Source organism: Ranitomeya variabilis, chromosome 7 (assembly GCF_051348905.1).
Source record: "Ranitomeya variabilis isolate aRanVar5 chromosome 7, aRanVar5.hap1, whole genome shotgun sequence".
NCBI lineage: Eukaryota > Metazoa > Chordata > Amphibia > Anura > Dendrobatidae > Ranitomeya > Ranitomeya variabilis.
Window position 1 is genome coordinate 9,146,740 of NC_135238.1, and position 20,424 is coordinate 9,167,163.

The 20,424-nt window shown below is 50.5% G+C and overlaps 1 protein-coding gene across 1 annotated transcript in view; it reads left to right on the forward strand.

The window, feature by feature from the left end:
* Nucleotides 1-13,734, forward strand: part of LOC143785167 (nuclear factor 7, brain-like) — a 14,388-nt gene extending 654 nt beyond the window's left edge. Inside the window, exons 2-9 of the mRNA XM_077273862.1 lie at nt 5,991-6,065; nt 7,117-7,277; nt 10,318-10,761; nt 10,844-10,939; nt 11,021-11,254; nt 11,342-11,364; nt 11,450-11,580; nt 13,054-13,734. Of these exons, the coding sequence (XP_077129977.1) occupies nt 5,991-6,065; nt 7,117-7,277; nt 10,318-10,761; nt 10,844-10,939; nt 11,021-11,254; nt 11,342-11,364; nt 11,450-11,580; nt 13,054-13,592 (1,703 nt within the window). The 3' untranslated portion in view covers nt 13,593-13,734. The remainder of the gene's footprint in view (nt 1-5,990; nt 6,066-7,116; nt 7,278-10,317; nt 10,762-10,843; nt 10,940-11,020; nt 11,255-11,341; nt 11,365-11,449; nt 11,581-13,053) is intronic.
* Nucleotides 13,735-20,424: the final 6,690 nt, after the last annotated feature.

A 20,424-nucleotide genomic window follows, 5' to 3' on the forward strand; every position in this document is an offset into this window, starting at 1 on the left:
GCACATGGGCCAATAAACCGCTTTTATTTTTTTCTATTGGAGTGCTGCATTCATTTATTTGGATAACAGCATGAGGTTTGGTATATATCTGGAAGGATTTTTTTGCACCCTTGTTTTCTTTTGGTGCTGCTTTTTTTTCCCCCCCCTCCCTATCTATACACGCACACACGATGGCTCCTACCGTGAGTGATAGGCCTGATCCCTGTATCCCCCTATATACTATATATACAGGATGGCTCCTACCATGAGTGATAGGCCCGATCCCTATATACCGTGTATCCCCCTATATACTATATACAGGACGGCTCCTACCGTGAGTGATAGGCCCGATCCCTATATACCGTGTATCCCCCTATATACTATATATACAGGATGGCTCCTACCATGAGTGATAGGCCCGATCCCTATATACCGTGTATTCCCCTATATACTATATACACAGGACGGCTCCTACTGTGAGTGATAGGCCCGATCCCTATATACCGTGTATCCCCCTATATACTATATACACAGGACGGCTCCTACCGTGAGTATTAGGCCCGACCCCTATATACCGTGTATCCCCCTATATACTATATATACAGGACGGCTCCTACCGTGAGTGATAGGCCTGATCCCTATATACTGTGTATCCCCCTATATTCTATATATACCGCATGGCTCCTACCGTGAGTGATAAGCCCGATCCCTATATACCGTGTGTATATATATATATAATGTGAGAGAGCACTCCAATAGAAAAAAAATAAAGTGGTTTATCGGCCCATGTGCGACGTTTCTTTTGAGAAAGGTCCACATCCTGGACTGAAACGTTGCACATGGGCCAATAAACCTTTTTTATTTTTTTCTATTGGAGTGCTGCATTCATTTTTTTGGATAACAGCATGAGGTTTGGTATATATCTGGAAGAATTTTTTGCACCCTTTGTTTTCTTTTGGTGCTGCTTTTTTTTTTTTTTTTTTCCCCCCTCCCTACCTATCTATACACGCACACATGATGGCTCCTACCATGAGTGATAGGCCCGATCCCTGTATCCCTCTATATACTATATATATACAGGATGGCTCCTACCATGAGTGATAGGCCCGATCCCTATATACCGTGTATACCCCTATATACTATATATACAGGACGGCTCCTACCGTCAGTGATAGGCCCGATCCCTATATACCGTGTATACCCCTATATACTATATATACAGGACGGCTCCTACCGTGAGTGATAGGCCCGATCCCTATATACCGTGTATCCCCCTATATACTATATATACAGGACGGCTCCTACCGTGAGTGATAGGCCCGATACCTATATACCGTGTATCCCCCTATATACTATATATACAGGACTGCTCCTACCGTGAGTGATAGGCCCGATCCCTATATACCATGTATCCCCCTATATACTATATATACAGGACGGCTCCTACCGTGAGTGATTGGCCCGATCCCTGTATCCCTCTATATACTATATATACAGGATGGCTCCTACCATGAGTGATAGGCCCGATCCCTATATACCGTGTGTGTATGTATATGTGTGTATGTATACATACATACATACATACATACAGCGCTCCAATAGAAAATAATAAGTGGTTTATTGGCCCATGTGCGACGTTTCAGTCCAGGATGTGGACCTTCCTTTTGAGAGGTTTTTTTCTATTGGAGTTCTGCCTTCATTTTTTTGGATAACAACGTGAGGTTTGGTATATATCTGGAAGAATGTTTTGCACCCTTTGTTTTCTTTTGGTGTTTTTTTTTTTTTTCCTCTTATCTATATCTATCTATATCCGCGCGCGCGCTATACAGGACGGCTCCTACCGTGAGTGATAGGCCCGATCCCTATATACCATGTATACCCCTATATACTATATATACAGGACTGCTCCTACCGTGAGTGATAGACCTGATCCCTATATACCGTGTATACCCCTATATACACAGGACTGCTCCTACCGTGAGTGATAGGCCCGATCCCTATATACCATGTATACCCCTATATACTATATATACAGGACTGCTCCTACCGTGAGTGATAGACCTGATCCCTATATACCGTGTATACCCCTATATACACAGGACGGCTCCTACCGTGAGTGATATTATTATTATTATTTATTGTTATAGCGCCATTTATTCCATGGCGCTTTACATGTGAGGAGGGGTATACATAATAAAAACAAGTACAATAATCTTGAACAATACAAGTCATAACTGGTACAGTAGGAGAGAGGACCCTGCCCGCGAAGGCTCACAATCTACAAGGGATGGGTGAGGATAGAGCTGGTCATGCAGCGGTTTGGTCGATCGGTGGTTACTGCAGGTTGTAGGCTTGTCGGATAGATTGTCGGAGTGATAGGCTCAATCCCTATAGACCGCGTATACCCCTATATATATACAGGACGGCTCCTACCGTGAGTGATAGGCCCGATCCCTATATACTTTGTATACCCCTATATACTATATATACATGACGGTTCCTACTGTGAGCGTTGGGTTTGATCCCTATATACCGTGTATACCCCCTGCCGCACTGTGGAGAGGACGGGTAGTGTAGGAAACAGATGAGATGTAGGGTGGTGCAGCACTGTGGAGAGGATGGGTAGGTGGTAGAAATGAGCAGATGTAGGGTGGTGCAGCACTGTGGAGAGGACGGGTAGGTGGTAGAGATGAGGAGCAGATGTAGGGAGGTGCAGAGCTGTGGAGAGTACAGGTAGGGTGGTAGACAGATGAAATATAGGATGGTGCAGTACTGTGGAGAGGACTGGTAGGGTAGTAGACAGATGAGATGTAGGATGGTGCAGTACTGTGGAGAGGACTGGTAGGGTGGTAGACAGATGAGATGTAGGATGGTGCAGTACTGTGGAGAGGACGGGTAGTGTAGTAAACAGATGAGATGTAGAGTGGTGCAGCACTGTGGAGAGGACAGGTAGGTGGTAGACAGATGATGAGATGTAGGGCAATGCATCACTGGAGAGGACGGGTAGAGTGTAGGATAGATGAGGAGCAGATGTAGGGTGGTGCAGCACTGTTGACAGGACTGGTAGGGTAGTAGACAGATGAGATGTAGAGTGGTGCAGCACTGGAAAGGATGGGTAGGGTGATAGAACAGAGGAGCAGATGTAGGGCGGTGCAGCACTGTGGAGAGGAGGGGTATGGTAGTAGACAGATGAGGAACAGATGTAGGATGGTACTTGACTGGAGAGGACGAGTAGGTTGTAGACAAGTAAAAGATGTAGGGTAATATAGCACTGTGGGGAGCTTTGTGGGTGAAGGACAAGATTATATAGGACTTTGTAGTGGATGGGTATCCAGTGCATTGACTGGCACAAGGTGGAAGCATCGGTGTAGTGGCAGGATTGCCGCATTGTGGACAGATAGTAGAGATGTGAGTTTAGTAGGAAGGAGACCAGTCGGAGAGTTGCAGTAGTCCAGGTGAGAATGAAGAAGAGCGACACTGTTGTTGCAGAGTCACAGATGAGAAAAACTCAGATTTTGGAGATGTTTTTGAGGTGTATGTGACATGAGCGAGTGATCTGATATATAGTGAAGGGAAGATCTGAGTCAGAAATAACCCCAAGGTAGCGAGTGTTCTGCTGGGGAGCTTTGGTAGAACCACACATGGAAATGGCAAAGTCAGGTATAGGGAGGAAATACAAGATAAGTTTGAGGGATTCAGTTTCAGATAGAGGGAGGTCATGATGGAGATGCCGGACAGAGAATCACTGGTATTTATTTTGTAGTATGTGGGAGACGATGAGTATAAATGAGTATCATCGGCATTGAGTAGAGATGGTACTGAAAGCCAAATCTACTGATGGCTTGTCCAGCAGGGGCACTGTAGACTGTGCTCTGAGGAACCCTGACTGTAAGAGGAGGGGACCTAGAACGGAACCCTGAGGACCCCAATAGTAAGAGGAGGGGGCCTAGAACTGAACCCTGAGGAACCCGACAGTAAGAGGAGGGGGCCTAGAACTGAACTCTGAGGAACTAAACAATAAGAGGGGGGCCTAGAACTGAACCCTGAGGAACCCGATAGAGGAGAGGGCCTAGAACTGAACCCTGAGGAACCCGACAGTAAGAGGAGAGGGCCTAGAACTGAACCCTGAGGACCCCAATAGTAAGAGGGAGCCTAGAACTGAACCGCGAGGAACCCGACAGTAAGAGGGGGCCTAGAACTGAACTCTGAGGAACCCGACAGTAAGAGGAGAGGGCCTAGAACTGAACCCTGAGGACCCCAATAGTAAGAGGGAGCCTAGAACTGAACCGCGAGGAACCCGACAGTAAGAGGGGGCCTAGAACTGAACTCTGAGGAACCCGACAGTAAGAGGAGAGGGCCTAGAACTGAACCCTGAGGACCCCAATAGTAAGAGGGAGCCTAGAACTGAACCGCGAGGAACCCGACAGTAAGAGGGGGCCTAGAACTGAACTCTGAGGAACCCGACAGTAAGAGGAGAGGGCCTAGAACTGAACCCTGAGGAACTCTTGACAGCGGCATTTAAATCTCGCTTCCCATCTGGAAACGCGTGCACCGGTGACCCCACCACATGATCAGGGGTCATGGCATCAGTGCTTCGGCATGACAACCAGGTGTCTCCTTGAGACCTCTATGGTTGATGCTGGATTGCTGTGAGCACCACCCTGTGGTCGGCGCTCATAACAATTCGGCTACATGGAGGCGAACTGAGCATCACCTCTATGTAGCAGAGCCGATCAAGTTGTGGCAGCTTCTAGCCTCCTATGGAGACTATTGAAGCATTGGCAAAAGTGAAAAAAAAAATTTTTAAAGTATGAAAAAAATATATGTAATCGCCCCCTTTTTCCCCATTCAAAATAAAACAATGAAAAAAATCAAACCTCATATTTGGTATCTCCACATTCAGAATCACCCGATCTATCAATAAAAAAAGAATTAACCTGATCGCTAAATGGCGTAGCGATAAAAAAAGTCAAAACGCCAGTTAACTTTTTTTGGTCGCCGCAACATTGCATTACAATGCAATAACTGGCAATCAAAAGATCGTATCTGCACCAAAACGGTATCATTAAGGCTATGTGCACACGTTCAGGATTTCTTGCAGAAATTTCCTGAGCAAAACCGGGCATTTTCTGCAAGAAATCCACTTGCGGGTTTTTTGCGCTTTTTTTCCGGAGATTTCCCAATGCAATGATCTAGTGGGAAATCCGCAAAATTAATGAACATGCTGTGTTTTTTACCGCGATGCGTTGGTTTTTTTTTTTTGGTTTTTTTTTTTCGCGGAAAAACCGCATCATGTGCACAAAAATTGCGGAATGCATTCTAAATGATAGGATGCATAATGTATGCGTTTTTTATGCGTAAAAAACGCAACGTGTGCACACAGCCTAAAGGGAATCTGTCTCCCCATTTTTGGCCTATAAGCTAAGGCCACCGCCATTGGGGGCTTATTTACAGCATTCTGTAATGTCGTAGATAAACCCCTGATGCTGGTGGCCTTGGCTTATAGGCCAAAGATTCCCTTTAAAAAGTCAGCTCAGCACGCAGAAAATAGCACCCAGCCCCAGATCACAAAAAATGGAGACGCTACGGGTCTCGGAAAATTGCACAATATTTTAATTTTTTTTTTAAGCAAAGTTTGTAATTTTCTTTTCACCACTTAGATTAAAAAAATAACCTAGACATGTTTGGTGTCTATGAACTCGTAATGACCTGGAGAATCATAATATCAGGTCAGTTTTAGCATTTAGTGAACCTAGCGAAATAGCCAAACAAAAAACAAGTGTGGGATTGCACTTTTTTTTCAATTTCACCACACTTGTAATTTTTTTTCCAGTTTTCCAGTACATGACATGGTAAAACCAATGATGTCGTTCAAAAGTACAACTCGTCCTGCAAAAAATAATCCTCACATGGCCATATTGATGGAAAAATTAAAAAGTTGTGGCTTTGTAATGTGGCAGCCTGTATTCTGCAGAATCTTGAGTCTTTTGCATTTTTTTATTTTCTACCAGATGACGCAGAAATCGTGAAGACCCGAATGAACAAGCAGGCGGGCCGGGAGGAGTTCTACGTGCATTACGCTGGTCGTAAGTAATCCTCGGCGTGTATAATAAAGGATGGGGGGTGAGAACTCAGGTAACGCCTCCGTTCCTTGTAAGGCGCCGTATTCCTGGATGCGCGATGCCTCGCTCCGGAGAGGCTCATCAGTGTCCTGCTTGTTGATGGTTTCCTTAACACGAGTAACTTCAGTGGCCTCTTGAGCCGCTCTGGTTCCTCCTTCTCTCCAGGCCCAGTGCAACCTCTGAAGAGTCCACTGGGCCCGGGGCTACACTTGCCCCGCTTGTGTCATGCCGTGTGGCTCGCTCTTTCCCTTATCTCTTGATGTCTCCCGCTTCTGGCAGCTTTATTGCCAAGCGCTTCCAAGGAAAGAGGAGTCACAAATAAGCGGTCGTCCATGACTAAACACGATCCTTCACACCCGAATGTCTGGCAGAAAGTTGTATATTCCGATAACCGAGGCTTCATCTCTGCCTCTGACATTATGGACATTCCCGTGTCTTCTGTTCTTCACGACCCGAGCTAATTACTGGTTCTTTAGTTTGGAAAATTATCACAATCAACCACTTTTTTTTTTTTTTTTTTCCCCTCCCTCTCTCGGCATTGCGGGTTGCTGTATCCAGTCATATAGAGTGGATGCCCTGCACTGCCTTTCCCATCAGTGGGCTGCAGGATAGGCTACGAGCCCCTCAATTCCGCCAGCCTTCTAATCACAGGCCGGCTACGCACTGAGGCGAGGGGTGCTTGCTCCTGGTGCCTTTTTTTTTTTTTCCCTCCTCTAATCAAAGTATCCAGCTCTGAAGTCTCGGTTTCGAGCACGTTGCTTCTTGTGCTCAGTCTTGCCCTTGACGAGTTGCTTCTTTTCTTGGACGTTTCCAGAAGATCCTTGTACCATGAGTTTGTTCTCAATGGTTCAGTTGTCCGAATATTTGCAGTTGTTGCAGCCTCCAAGGGGCTATCCTGCTACAACCGCCCGTGATGGCGACAGATACCAGCTCCGCACGGTAAGTTCAGGCTGGGTCAGACGCCCACAGTCATATTGTGAAATTATGTTGTAAGTTCGGTTTTCCCCTTTCGCAGTGAATCGACGACAAAACGAATGGGTTGACAAAACGCGGTTGGTGATTCCCAAGCCGGTAAAGGAGGAGGCCGAAGTGGCTAACGGCACCGGCCCGGACATCGCAGAGAACGGAAAGACACCCCAGAAGCGGAAGAACGAGGACGAGGAACCCGAAGCGAAGGTAACGCGAGCCCCAAATGTCCGTCCTGCTCCACCGCAGCGCTCGCCACGTCAATGGGACGCTCTGTAATCGCGCCTCTGCGTCATGTCGCCACCAATAAACTGGTTACATCCTCTGCTGTGATCACACATCCAAATGGACGCAGACTGCACTCGTCCGTGTAGATGGCTGCTCTGGGGTCATTAAGCCTGGGTGGGATTTTACACATTTTATATGGAGATAAATATTTTTGTGCCAATCTGCAAGGACCCCCACGATCATAGTGAAGGGGCTGCAGTAGGATTTTTCCTGGCACTTCTCCCCTGCACCCCCGATAACATGGGTTGTGCTGCGGTACCGCCGCGACAGGACGGGCGCTGACCTCATGGGTCTCGTAACCAGTCCGTTATACCGACTGAAGGAAACTTTTATAGCCATCATGTTATTGTGACGTATTCATACTCTGGGGCACTTTTTAGTTTTGTTTTTTTTTTTTTTTTCTTTTTTTCACAACATGGCCACTATCTGCCTACCCCCTCACTCTGTGGATTTCGGCAGCCAGGTCTGTGGCGCTCCTATATTTGATCTGCATGTATGGTAGGGGGGCATCCCAGCATTTTTTTTCTCCCGGAGCACACAGCTCTCCGGCATCCTGCTTTGCCAGGGGGCTGTGCACTTTTTTATTTATATAGCACCATTAATTCCATGGTGCTGTACATGAGAAGGGGTCACAAACAGAGTTATAAACAAATTTACAATAACAGACTGGTGCAGAGGGCAGAGGACCCTGCCCTAGCGGACTTACATTCTACACTTCCGATGATTGACTGTTTGTGCCACAGGCCTGAACCGTGCGCTCCCCCAGGCTGCCGGCAGCGGCGCCATTGGAGAAACACAGGGTTGTGGATGCCGGACAGATCCGGTGTGGCGCGGGCATGCTGGACAGAACCAGTGTGCAGCACACGCTCCTTGACTAGGTAACTGCCTATTCTGAAAGTGCAGGGTGGCTGTTAACTTAGGCAACGAGCCGTACGCTATAGAGAGATAAATCCCTCCGGTCTGGAGGGTTTTTCCTTTTTGGAGCACTATGCAATTGTCCCCATGTCCCAAGTCCGGTATCACACTCGGACAACGGTGCAGCTCCAGAACCAAGCTGTGGTTTTCGATCATGTGCATCTGTCCCAACCAGCCCGGACAGTGCCGAGGCGGCCGGATAAACCTCACATTTCTGCAATGCCGGCCTGGTAATTTAGATGTAGCAGAGCTGGTGTGTCATGGTATTGGCTCTGTGCTGTGATGTATCGGGCTGTTCTGCAGCCGGTGTGAAATCACACATGAGTCCACTGTAGCGGCACCGAATGACAATCCCAGCCCTGCTACATTTGTACACGACTTATTCCACATAGTAAGAGAACGGTCCTGGTAATGACGCCATTCTGCAGGGTCTAAGCCCTAAAGCAAATGTTGACCGATTATTAAAAGAAAAACCACTGGTTTCACGGGGGGGGGGGGTCGTCAGTCAGATAATCATATTTTTTTTATATATATATAAACAAGGCTACTCTTAATTCTGTGACGGAACCCCGCAGACTTCATCTGTGCACAATCATTCATTACAAGTCCTCGTGTCTGGCTCTGCTCACGTCGGAGCAGGAGGATGCCTCCATGTTTGCCTTCATCCTGTGTGTGCTGCGCTATATATTCGGGGACTCCATGGTCGGTGCGTTGGTGACGCTGCGGTATGCTGCGCCGACGTTCTATAGTGTGACGTTCACCTTTACTTATAACCTTTGTGGGGTCGGGGCAGCGATGCCCTAATTGTGCCGCCGGCTGCACAGCTTCACCTAAGATCTGAGGAAGCTCCTGTATTGTCGGCCGATGATTTCTTCCATTAGATATTGTTTATTTTGATTCCATAATGGTCATTTTCACCCAAAATTGAATCTTCCTCATATCCTAGGTGCTAAAGATAACGGTGCTGCCTCCTTCGCTCACGGCACCAGCTCTGGACATGTACAATGGTCGAGCGGTGGTGTCTGAGGGGGTCACGTCAGGGGGTCTCCATACTCCTCATTCCTGAAATACTCATATACTGTATTGTGCACACCGGTAGAGGCGGCACGATTATCAAAGCTGAGTCCGAAAAAGGCCATATTCTGGGGGGTGAACACAGTTAATAGAGGGGTGAGACTTGGACTTTTCCCATCGGCTGCAATGATCTACTCTCTTTGGGGTCAGCCGCCGGTGTCTTGTGGTTGTCACTGATTTCTGTGGGGGCCCACGTGATGCCCCCTTAGGTGACACCCTGCTACTGAAGAATTTTTCTGTTTTGATTTTGTATCTAAGTGGAGATGAGCGATTGCTGGACAATTCGGGCATCTCTGATCTCCAGCAACATCCACATGTGACCGAGCTGAGGTCACTAAGGGTCCCAAATACATAGACTAAAGATGGCTGAACCCGCCGGTGTTGGCTCACTCTGTGTATGGGGGCGCCGGCTCACGGATAGGGGAGATGTCTACTTCAGACTGCCAGTCGCATTGTTCTCCCGAGGATAAGCCGCCAGCTGCTGTATTAGATGACGGCAGCTTATAGTGCACACAAGAGCGAGCGCCCCGTGTGTGGGAGAGACTATCAAGTGTTAGGCCTCCGCCATGTAATGTGTATGTCCATCCTTAATCTGGGGGGTCCTGAATATTGCTGTGGATGTCTGACCCTCATAATACTGTGTATAACTTCTGTTCCATTTTGTGTTTCTATTTTTTCTTTGTCTTTTATTTCCTGCCAATTCCAGCAGACACCCGTCCGGCCAGCACCTCGTACCCGGCTTCCCCTGAATGCACACTTTCTGCTCCCAATAAACATGTCTTTCTATTTTGCAGTCGTCTCGCAGGGGCGGCCGGTTAAGATGGAGTCACTATGTGTTACCGTCCTCTGTGTGAGCAGCGCACGTCTGGGTGGGCAGTCCTGCAGGTTATTGCAGAGACTGTTCTATGGAGGAAGCACATTATCCCGTCTCGCATTCATGAATTGTCCCCTCACGTGTTGTATCTTCTTCTAGAAAGTGAAAGTGGAAAACGCTGAAAACAATTCGGTGATGGCGTCCGGCGACTTTGCTGAAGAACTGACCTGCCTCCTGTGCAGCGAGCTCTTTAAGGATCCCGTCATGGTGGAGTGCGGCCATAACTTCTGCAGGAACTGCATTGACAAGGCCTGGGACGGGCAGGAATCCTTCACCTGCCCGGACTGTAAGGAAGTCATCACTGACAAGAGGTACACCACCAACCGAGCCCTGGCCAACCTGGTGAAGAAGACGGTGGGGACCAGCTCCTCCAGCCTGACCCCTGCGAAGCCCAAACTGGCCGAGAACTGCCCTGAGCACGATGAGCGGCTGAAGCTGTACTGCAAGGACGACGGCACACTGAGCTGCGTCATCTGCCGTGACTCGCTCAAACACGCCAGTCACAACTTCCTGCCCATCCTGGACGCTGTCGGGGTGTACCGGGTAAGTGGGGAGGAGATCCTGCCCAGATCTGATGGCTGCAGATGGTACATTTACCTAATCACTAGCATTACATCACCCGCAGGCAGAGCTGTCGGCCATCGTAGCCCCATTAGAAGAAGCCCTGAAGGTGACGGAGCAGCTGACTGACGAGCAGCAGGAGAAGGTGGAGCAGCACAAGGTGAGTGAGACACTCCTGTAATCCGGGGACTTCCCATCCCACCACCCTTCATCTCATACATTTTCTGGCTCTTTCCCGCAGACTAATATTTCCGAGTTCAGGCAACATATCCTGGATGAGTTCAAGAACTTGCACACTTTCCTGAAGGAGCGAGAGGAGAACATTCTGGAGCAATTAAAGGACCAAGGCGAGAACCTATTGAAGGAGATGGAGACCAACATGGTGAAGATGCAGGAGAACCAGGACAACATTAAGCAGACCATCACCATGGCCAACGAGCGGGTGAACGACAGCGACTCCATCTCTTTCCTGACGGTAAGTGCCGCTGTCAGGTGAGCTTTATGTTCAGGCTCCCCTTTGCTTTCCTCAGATTAATAATTTTCTTTATCCTCTTTCTTACAGGACATCAAGTGTTTCATTGAGAAGTAAGTTTCTGCTGCAGCTTTAGACTGGTGATGGTACGGTGGGGCCGGCTGCGCGATGGTGAGATTCATGTTCTTGTCTCCGCAGGTGTCAGACACAGCAGAAGGAGGTGATGTCTTCTGGGAACAGCCTGCTGTCCAAGGATCTGTGCCAGGGGACGTTCAGAGGACCCCTCCAGTATACGGTGTGGAAGCAGATGAGGTCCTTCATTGTACCGAGTAAGTACAGAGCTCCGTGAGGACCCGCAATAAGGACTGGTGGGGTAAATTGTCAGGTCACGTGGTATGCAAGGTTACTGTGGAGGCTCAGGATGGGATTTCCTTCCCTGACTTGGGCTTGTTGGGGTTAACTCTGCTTGGCCTCCTTTTGGTTTGGGGAAGGGCTATTTTAACCTGCTCTGGTGCTGGGTTCTCTCAGTGATGCTTCCGTTCTTGGCTGGGTAGGTGACCCTAGTGTATACCCCTTGTTCCTCTGTGTCCTTGTTCTGTGTATGATTTGGCTTGTCCCCTCGGTTTGTCTGCATTGTGATTCTGTACTACTTAGGATTCTCTGGTTCTGACTTTCGGCTAAGTTCTGACTTCCCTCCTGTCTGCGCCCCTGGTTTCTGCGTCCCTCTCTCTGGTTCCTGACTACTGCATGTATCATAACATTTCCCTGCCTAATCCCTAGGACACTGCGTTACCCTCTGGTTACTGAACTCTGCTTGTCTGGCTGCGCTCCTGGTGCCGTCGGCTCCTGCTTTCATTTTCTTTCCCATACTGGAGCTGTCTCCCTCTCCAGCCATTCCCTCGGAGGTCACTTGTCTCATGTCCTACTCTCGTGTGGCTCTCCTCTGGATGTCACGTGTTCTTAGGTCCTGCTCTCCCTCAGAGGTCACGTGTCCTCAGGTCGTACTCTCCTGCAGTTCTCCCCCGGAGGTCAGTGTCCTCAGGTCCTACTCTCGTGTGGCTCTCCTCTGGATGTCACTTGTCCTTAGGTCCTGCTCTCCCTCAGAGGTCACGTGTCCTCCTGCAGTTCTCCCCCGGAGGTCAGTGTCCTCAGGTCCTACTCTCGTGTGGCTCTCCCCCGGAGGTCACGTGTCCCGGGTCCTGCTCTCCTGCGGCTCCCCCCCCGGAGATCACGTCTCAGGTCCTACTTTACTGCGGTTCTCCCCCGGAGGTCACGTGTGCTTAGGTCCTACTCTCGTGCGGCTCTCCCTCGGACGTCACGTGTCCTTAGGTCCTACTCCCCCGGTCACCACCACCATGGAGGTCTCAGGTCCTACTCTCGTGCGGCTCTCCCCCGGAGGTCACGTCTCAGGTCCTACTCTCGTGTGGCTCTCCCCTAGAGGTCACGTGTCCTCAGGTCCTACTCTCCTGCGGTTATCCCCCGGAGGTCACGTGTCCTCTGGTCCTACTCTCGTGCGGTTCTCCCCCGGAGGTCACTTCTCAGGTCCTACTCTCGTGCAGCTTGCACCCTGCCACAGTCACACGCTCCAGTGCGAGATTGCTGCCTCCCTCCATACTCCCCCCTTGGTGTTCATTAGTTACGTGTCCTGTGCAGACCATGTACTTGTGTGTGTAGCGTCATGTGGATGGCTGAGGTCTCTGCTCATTTCTCGTGGAGGAATAAATGGCTGATAATATTTATACCAGATTGTGAGCTGGAATAGAAGAATCAGAAAGTCCATTAACTCGCCCCCTTTATTTCAGAGCTGACTCCGATGCTGCTGGACCCGTCCACTGCGCACCCCAACCTCGTGCTGTCCGATAACATGACCAGCGTGAAGTACGGAGACAACAAGCTCACGCTCTCCGATAACCCCAAACGCTTCAGCCAGTGCATCCTGGTCCTGGGGTCTCAGGGCTTCGATTCTGGCCGCCATTACTGGGAGGTGGAAGTGGGAGACAAGACCGCCTGGGATGTGGGCATGGCCAGCGAGTCCAGCAACCGCAAGGGGAAGATCAAGCTGAACCCCAAGAACGGCTACTGGGCCATATGGCTGAGGAACGGCAATGCCTACAAGGCTCTGGAGTCTCCCTCCAGGACCCTGATCCTCAACGCCAAGCCCAAGAGGATCGGAGTGTACGTAGATTACGAGGGCGGTCAGATCTCCTTCTACAACGCCGACGACATGACTGCCATCTACACGTTCAGAGCCACATTCACAGAGAAGCTGTACCCGTACCTGTCCCCGTTCCTGCACGACTCTGGCCTCAATGCCCAACCTCTGCGCTTCGTGCACGACTGATGCCGCGGCCGCCTCACAATGGTTTAGTTCTGCTTCTTATTGTCAAGAAATGCTGAGATGTCTTAGTTTAGTGACAACGTTTAGTTCACTTCGTTCATTGTTGCTGTTTTATTTTTTATGGAAATAAAGTGTTGAATGACCAGTGACTTGTATGTGTCCATCACTCCGGCCCTGGGACGCCTCGCGCGGTGCCCGTTACTCCGGTGCTGGGACGCCTTGCGGGCCCAAACAAGCACGTTACACAGAGCGGTCGATAACCCGCCAACCCCCAATGTCACTGGTGCCTATCTGTGCAGACTGCGCCCTGCTGAGAGCGACTTTGGCCAGGAAGACATTAATCACAGCCAGCCGGGCCTCGCTCCCCCGTGCTTTACACTACAGGACAGCTTGTTTGTTTAGGCCGCAGCCACAAACAGCGGGACTCCACCATGTGCAGTGACGGCGATGTGAGGATGGCTCCTGTATGTAGGCACCTCTGTGTGCAGAATGTCCCGCTGCAGCCTCCTCCGCTCCCGCCGGGGCACAGCGCCCTCTGCTGGCGGCACCTGCCTCCACGTGCGGAGCTGGAGGCCGCCATTGTATTGTCCTTCAAGCCAGAAAACGCGGTAACTGCAAGGGAGCGGCGCATGCACACTAAGCAGCGTAGAAGCCGGCGTGGTCCAGCCTCTGTGTCCAGGCCCCCTGCTCCTGTGCGAGGTGAGTGTCCAGGCCTCCCGCTCCCGCAGCCATGGCCTCCACAGCGCACTCCGATGTCTCCGAGCAGCAGAAGAAAGACGTCCTGGCTGGGGAGGAGGCGGACAACCCCGAGGAGGCCATGGAGGACAATGACGAGGCCGGAGATGGAGACGACGGGGATGTGGAAGAAGATTTGATCGTGCAGATTGGAGCCACGTACTCGTGCAAGAGGCAGGGCGGCTCCTACTGTGAGTGATAGGCCGGCGTCACACTTGCGTTTTAAACGGCCAAGTGCAATGCGATAAAAAATCGCATTGCACTCGGACCAATGTTAACATATGGGGCAGCTCCCAGCAGCCGACTTTGTCGGCCGTTTTCTTCGGTCCGAGACAATCGCAGCATGCTGCGACTGTCTCGGACCGAGGAAAACTCTGGGCTCCCTCGCACCCATATAAGCCTATGGGTGCGAGTGAGACAGCGCACACCACTCTGATATCATCCGAGTGACGTGCGTTAAAAGCGGACCCCAGCAAAGGAGGAGATGGGAGAAATTCATTTCTCTGCCTCCTCCGCAGCTGTGCTCTGATCCTCCCTGTGCGAGAGAATCGGAGCAGACGCATGACACTCGGCTCCTGCTCTGCTGCGAGCAGGAGCCGAGTGTCATTAGCATATCGCATCCGATGCTCTCGCATCCGATGCAATACGCTAGTGTGACGCCGGCCATAGGCCCGATCCCTATATACCGTGGATCCCCTTATATACTATATATACAGGATGGCTCCTACCGTGAGTGATAGGCCCGATCCCTATATACCGTGTATACCCCTATATACTATATATACCGGACGGCTCCTACCGTGAGTGATAGGCCCGATCCCTATATACCGTGTATACCCCTATATACTATATATACTGGACGGCTCCTACCGTGAGTGATGGGCCCGATCCCTATATACCGTGTATCCCCCTATATACAGGACGGCTCCTACCGTGAGTGATGATAATCTTTATAACATTCCGCAGCGCTTTACAGATGACATCATCGCTGTCCCCGTTGGGGCTCACAATCTAAATTCCCTATCAGTATGTCTTTGGAATGTGGGAAGAAACCGGAGAACCCAGTGGAAACCCACACAAACATGGAGAGAACATACAAACTCTTAGCAGATGTCCTTGGTGGGATTTGAACCCATGAACCCAGGACTCCAGCACTGCAAGGTTGCAGTGCTAACCACTGAGCCACCGTGCTGCCCAGTAGGCCCGATCCCTATATACAATGTATACTCCTATATACACAGGACGGCTCCTACCATGAGTGATAGGCCCAATCCCTATATACTGTGTATACCCCTATGTACTAAATGTAGTGAAATATGTATAGGTATTAATTTGACTAGCAGTAATTTAACATTTTAACATCTGTCCTGAGACTGCAGGTCTCTCAGGGGTCACAGAATTTATTATCCTGAGAGGGCATTCTCCTGTCTCAAATATCTCCAGGGGGCCTCGCTAAGAACCAGGAAGGGGAAACGTTTCACACCTGGCTCTTTTAAAGAGAGATGCCAATTACAGCCTGACACTATATATGAGAAACGTTACACAAAGAGTTTGAGTAAAATAATATATTCATTGGTGGAGTGTTCACATTCCAGTCACAAACCAGCAATTATAATATTAACTTGAGGGCTGGTCTAGAAATTCAAGGTCCAGGTTGACTCTATAAATTAGGTCTGTACATAAAGATGTTCACATGTGGGGGCAGCCTGGAAGCTGATGTGATCCATTCCATATATCTCCCTCCCCCAGGGACAGAGAATCAGAATGCAAAATTCGATATTTCTGTAAGTTATCCCTTTATTTTATAACACTTTTGCATATTTGTATATCACTTTATTTCCATAGTTTTATACCTTTTCTTACTGTAAGCACTGAACCTTTTTATATTAAAGCATAAAACTTTAACAAGTTGAATGTTGCATGCTCTAAAGAATCCATAGCCTTAAAGAGTGTGAGCCTTATGATTGGCAGACAGTCGTACTAATATTTCCGGGACTCATCGCCCGGGTATTTGGGGAGTGGTGGCAGCGTGTATGAGCGGGTGTGTGGCCTGGGTCGGTGTGTGATTTATGCTCCCATTACAGCATAGGACAGAGGTTGAATGCTGGACTGAGAGTGGGGAGATAGATTAACCCTTGCAGGCACAACCCCAAGTCACGTGCTGAGAGCGGGCACGTGACAAATTAGTGACGCCACAGCATAGGGATCCGTGACAATTGGTGGCAGAGCGGTGGGATAGAATTATTTCTATTAGAGCATTAGTGCATGGTTTAAGCAATTATTCCCTGTACTAAAGAATTGGTATCCATGCGAGGAGTGAACCAGTTCTTCAAGGTTCAACTCAGTGCTCAGAGACCCAGCAATGCCAGCTCTTGCACCGGAGATACCTGATGGAAATGCCAGTGCTGAGGAGCCTATGGACTGTAGTTTACAAATGGACTTACAACGGCTGGGAACAAGTTCATTGTAGAATCACTGCACACGTACAATGGAAGAAGTATGCTTCAGGTGAATATTAACTGTGATAAGTGAAACAACAAACGTTTCGGCCACAAAACGGCCTTAATCACATAGTCCCCTTTTAAGTAAAGTATCAAGAATCACCGGATAAGTAGTGTCACTATGCAATGTTTCATAAAGCGCAGTATGTCCAGTTTAGCTGGCAGTCCAGTGTGTATAATAGGTTCTCAGGAGGCCGTTGTCCTGATAGTTTGCCGAAGGATCATTAGTGGCGCAGTGTATGCTGCAGACACAGCCGTACCAACGTACTTTACCAATAGCTGGGAACAAGTGATCCCAAAATACGCATGCAGCTTATTCTACAGTACTGACAGGGTGCTGCTGCAGAACGCCGGGAGGAGAGAGAGGCTGCAGAACGCCGGGAGGAGAGAGAGGCCGCAGAACCCTGGGAGGAGAGGGGCCGCAGAACGCCGGGAGGAGAGAGAGGGACCGCAGAACGCCGGGAGGAGAGGCCGCAGAACCCTGGGAGGAGAGAGGGGTCGCAGAACGCCGGGAGGAGAGAGGGGCCGCAGAACGCCTGGAGGAGAGAGGGGCCGCAGAACGCCGGGAGGAGAGCGAGGGGCCGCAGAACGCCGGGAGGAGAGCGAGGGGCCGCAGAACGCCGGGAGGAGAGCGAGGGGCCGCAGAACGCCGGGAGGAGAGCGAGGGGCCGCAGAACGCCGGGAGGAGAGAGGGGCCGCAGAACGCCGGGAGGAGAGAGAGGCCGCAGAACGCCTGGAGGAGAGAGGGGCCGCAGAACGCCGGGAGGAGAGCGAGGGGCCGCAGAACGCCGGGAGGAGAGAGGGGCCGCAGAACGCCGGGAGGAGAGCGAGGGGCCGCAGAACGCCGGGAGGAGAGCGAGGGGCCGCAGAACGCCGGGAGGAGAGAGGGGCTGCAGAACGCCGGGAGGAGAGAGAGGGGCCGCAGAACGCCGGGAGGAGAAAGAGGGGCCGCAGAACGCCGGGAGGAGAGCGAGGGGCCGCAGAACGCCGGGAGGAGAGCGAGGGGCCGCAGAACGCCGGGAGGAGAGCGAGGGGCCGCAGAACGCCGGGAGGAGAGCGAGGGGCCGCAGAACGCCGGGAGGAGAGCGAGGGGCCGCAGAACGCCGGGAGGAGAGCGAGGGGCCGCAGAACGCCGGGAGGAGAGAGAGGCCGCAGAACCCTGGGAGGAGAGAGGGGTCGCAGAACGCCGGGAGGAGAGAGGGGGGCCGCAGAACGCCAGGAGGAGAGAGAGGGGCCGCAGAACGCCAGGAGGAGAGAGAGGCTGCAGAACGCCGGGAGGAGAGAGGGGCCGCAGAACCCCGGGAGGAGAGAGGGGCCGCAGAACGCCAGGAGGAGAGAGAGGCTGCAGAACGCCGGGAGGAAAGAGCTTTCCAGCTTCAGATGGCTCAAATAGAGTGGGGTATCAGTCCTCAGATAACCCCCTCCCAGGGCATAAATCTAAGGAGACCACGTCTAGAAAACTTCCCTGTGATGGAGAAGGATACGGACTTAGATACTTTCCTTCGGGGTTTGAAACAACCTGCAGGCAGTACCATCTACCCCGTGAGAAGTGGGCGCAGTAACTTACCCCAGGGTTGAGAGGCAAATCCCTGGATGTGGTTGCTGGCCTTCCACCAGACCTAGATGGGAACTATGAGGCCATAAAAGAGTCCCTGATCAGGAAATACAACCTAACACCCGGTCTGAAGGAGACCTCTGGTTGTTATGCCGACGCATCGCTGACCCCTGATCATGTGACGGGGGTCAGCAATATGTTAATTTCTGGACCGATGGCCGGAAGCGCTAGTTAAATGCTGCTGTCAGTGTTTGACAGCGACATTTAATTAGTTAATAGCGTCGGGTGGATCGCGATTCCACCCTCCGCTATTGCTGGCATATGTCAGCTGTTCAAAACAGCTGACATGCTCTGGCTTTGATGTGGGCTCACCGCCGGAGCCCGCATCAAAGGAAGCGATGCGACCTCTGCCGTACTAGTACAACGGAGGTCGGTAAGGGGTTAACATTTATATATGTGTGTGAGTTCTGTATTGTTCATATGGGTCTCTAATAAAATTGTTTCTTCAGTACATAGCTGCATTTTTTTGTTTCTTGCTTAAAGAGGACCCGTCAGCTTAGCAAACCCCCGTCCTGGGACCCCGACAGCAGCAGGTTTTAGCCCCATAACTTATGCTACATTGGGTCTGTTAGGTATATATGTGAATGTACTTGCGTACACACTGTGGGACTCCCGCTGCCCGCTATATTTTTGCGCTGAATACTTGTTTATTCCACACAAAAATAGAACATGCTGTGTTTTTCCTCATCAAATTGGTACGTAAAAAAAAAACCCATCATGGTGTGCGGCCCCATTCACATGGGCCGTGGTCAGTGCAGAATCCGTGTGGAAATTCCATGCATTGCAGAATTTCTGCATGGAATATATGGCCATGTGCAGGAGGCCTAACGTGTAAATCTGGTGGACCCTCAAAATAACTCGACACACAGTCTTTAAAGAGGTTTTTCTTCCCTAGCCCTCATGCGCTAATCCAGTGCTGCCGCTCGTCTCGGACTCCGCGCTGCTTCCGTCACCGGCTGTTTCCATCTGACATCACTGCACAGGGACTTCTACATATGCGGGCGGCAAATAAAGCTGGAGCCACATCCGCTTCTGCCAATATGGCGTAGATTACCGAGCAGGCACTAGGGTTTCTGTGCCCAGTTGTTGGCGGCGCACACGAGCAGCTCCAGGGGGTTTGCCTGGAGCCGCAGCACAGGATGACTATTTGGCCCAGATTACCCAGCAGGTGCTTGTGCGGAATCGGCAGCGGATCCTCCAAATCTTCTTTAAGTAGATTTGGAAGGATCCACTCTGATGCAGCTGGAGAAGGCAGAGAGCAGCTGGATCTGTAGCCCTGTTGCAGTGCATGCAGGCTAGGGAAGGTAGCAGAAAATGCATTTTAAAGGTACAAAACCTCTTTAATGTCAAAACTGCTGGTAACAGAAGTAATTACACCTTGCATGTGACTGCCAATAGTTTGCGTGCCAACCATTATTTTACCGTGCTGCCTTAAAGGCTTTTATTGACACTCCTGGGGGGTACTTTGATCCCTCTGCCCCCCGGCTGCTTTCGCGATCAGATAGTAAAATGGCATATAGGTCACCTGTCCTGGAGCACTGCAGCTGCCAGGAGCTCCGTTCATCCCTGATGGCTGCTTCCAGGCTACCGAAGGTGTGAGCGCTGCAGCCAATCAGAGGCCGCATCCCTACGTCACTAGTGCATGTCATTTCTAATTGGCCGCAGCGCTCATCAGGGATGATCGGAGCTCCTGGCTGCTGCAGTGCTCCAGGACAGGGGGCCGAGGGTTCAGAATACCCTCCAGGAGTGTCAACAAGCCTTTAAGCCAGTACAGTAAAACAATGGTGGGCACGCAGAATACTGACATTTTGGGCATTGTCACTTACGGGATGTAATCATTTTTGTTGCCAGTGATTTTGATATTAAATGGCTAGGTGGAATTCTTTTGCAGGCACTTCAAATGTACACGGTTATGCTGGCTTTAGACATACGATCCTCGCTCCCGTCGTCGTTGATGGGAGCAAAGATTGATGATTGGCAGGCC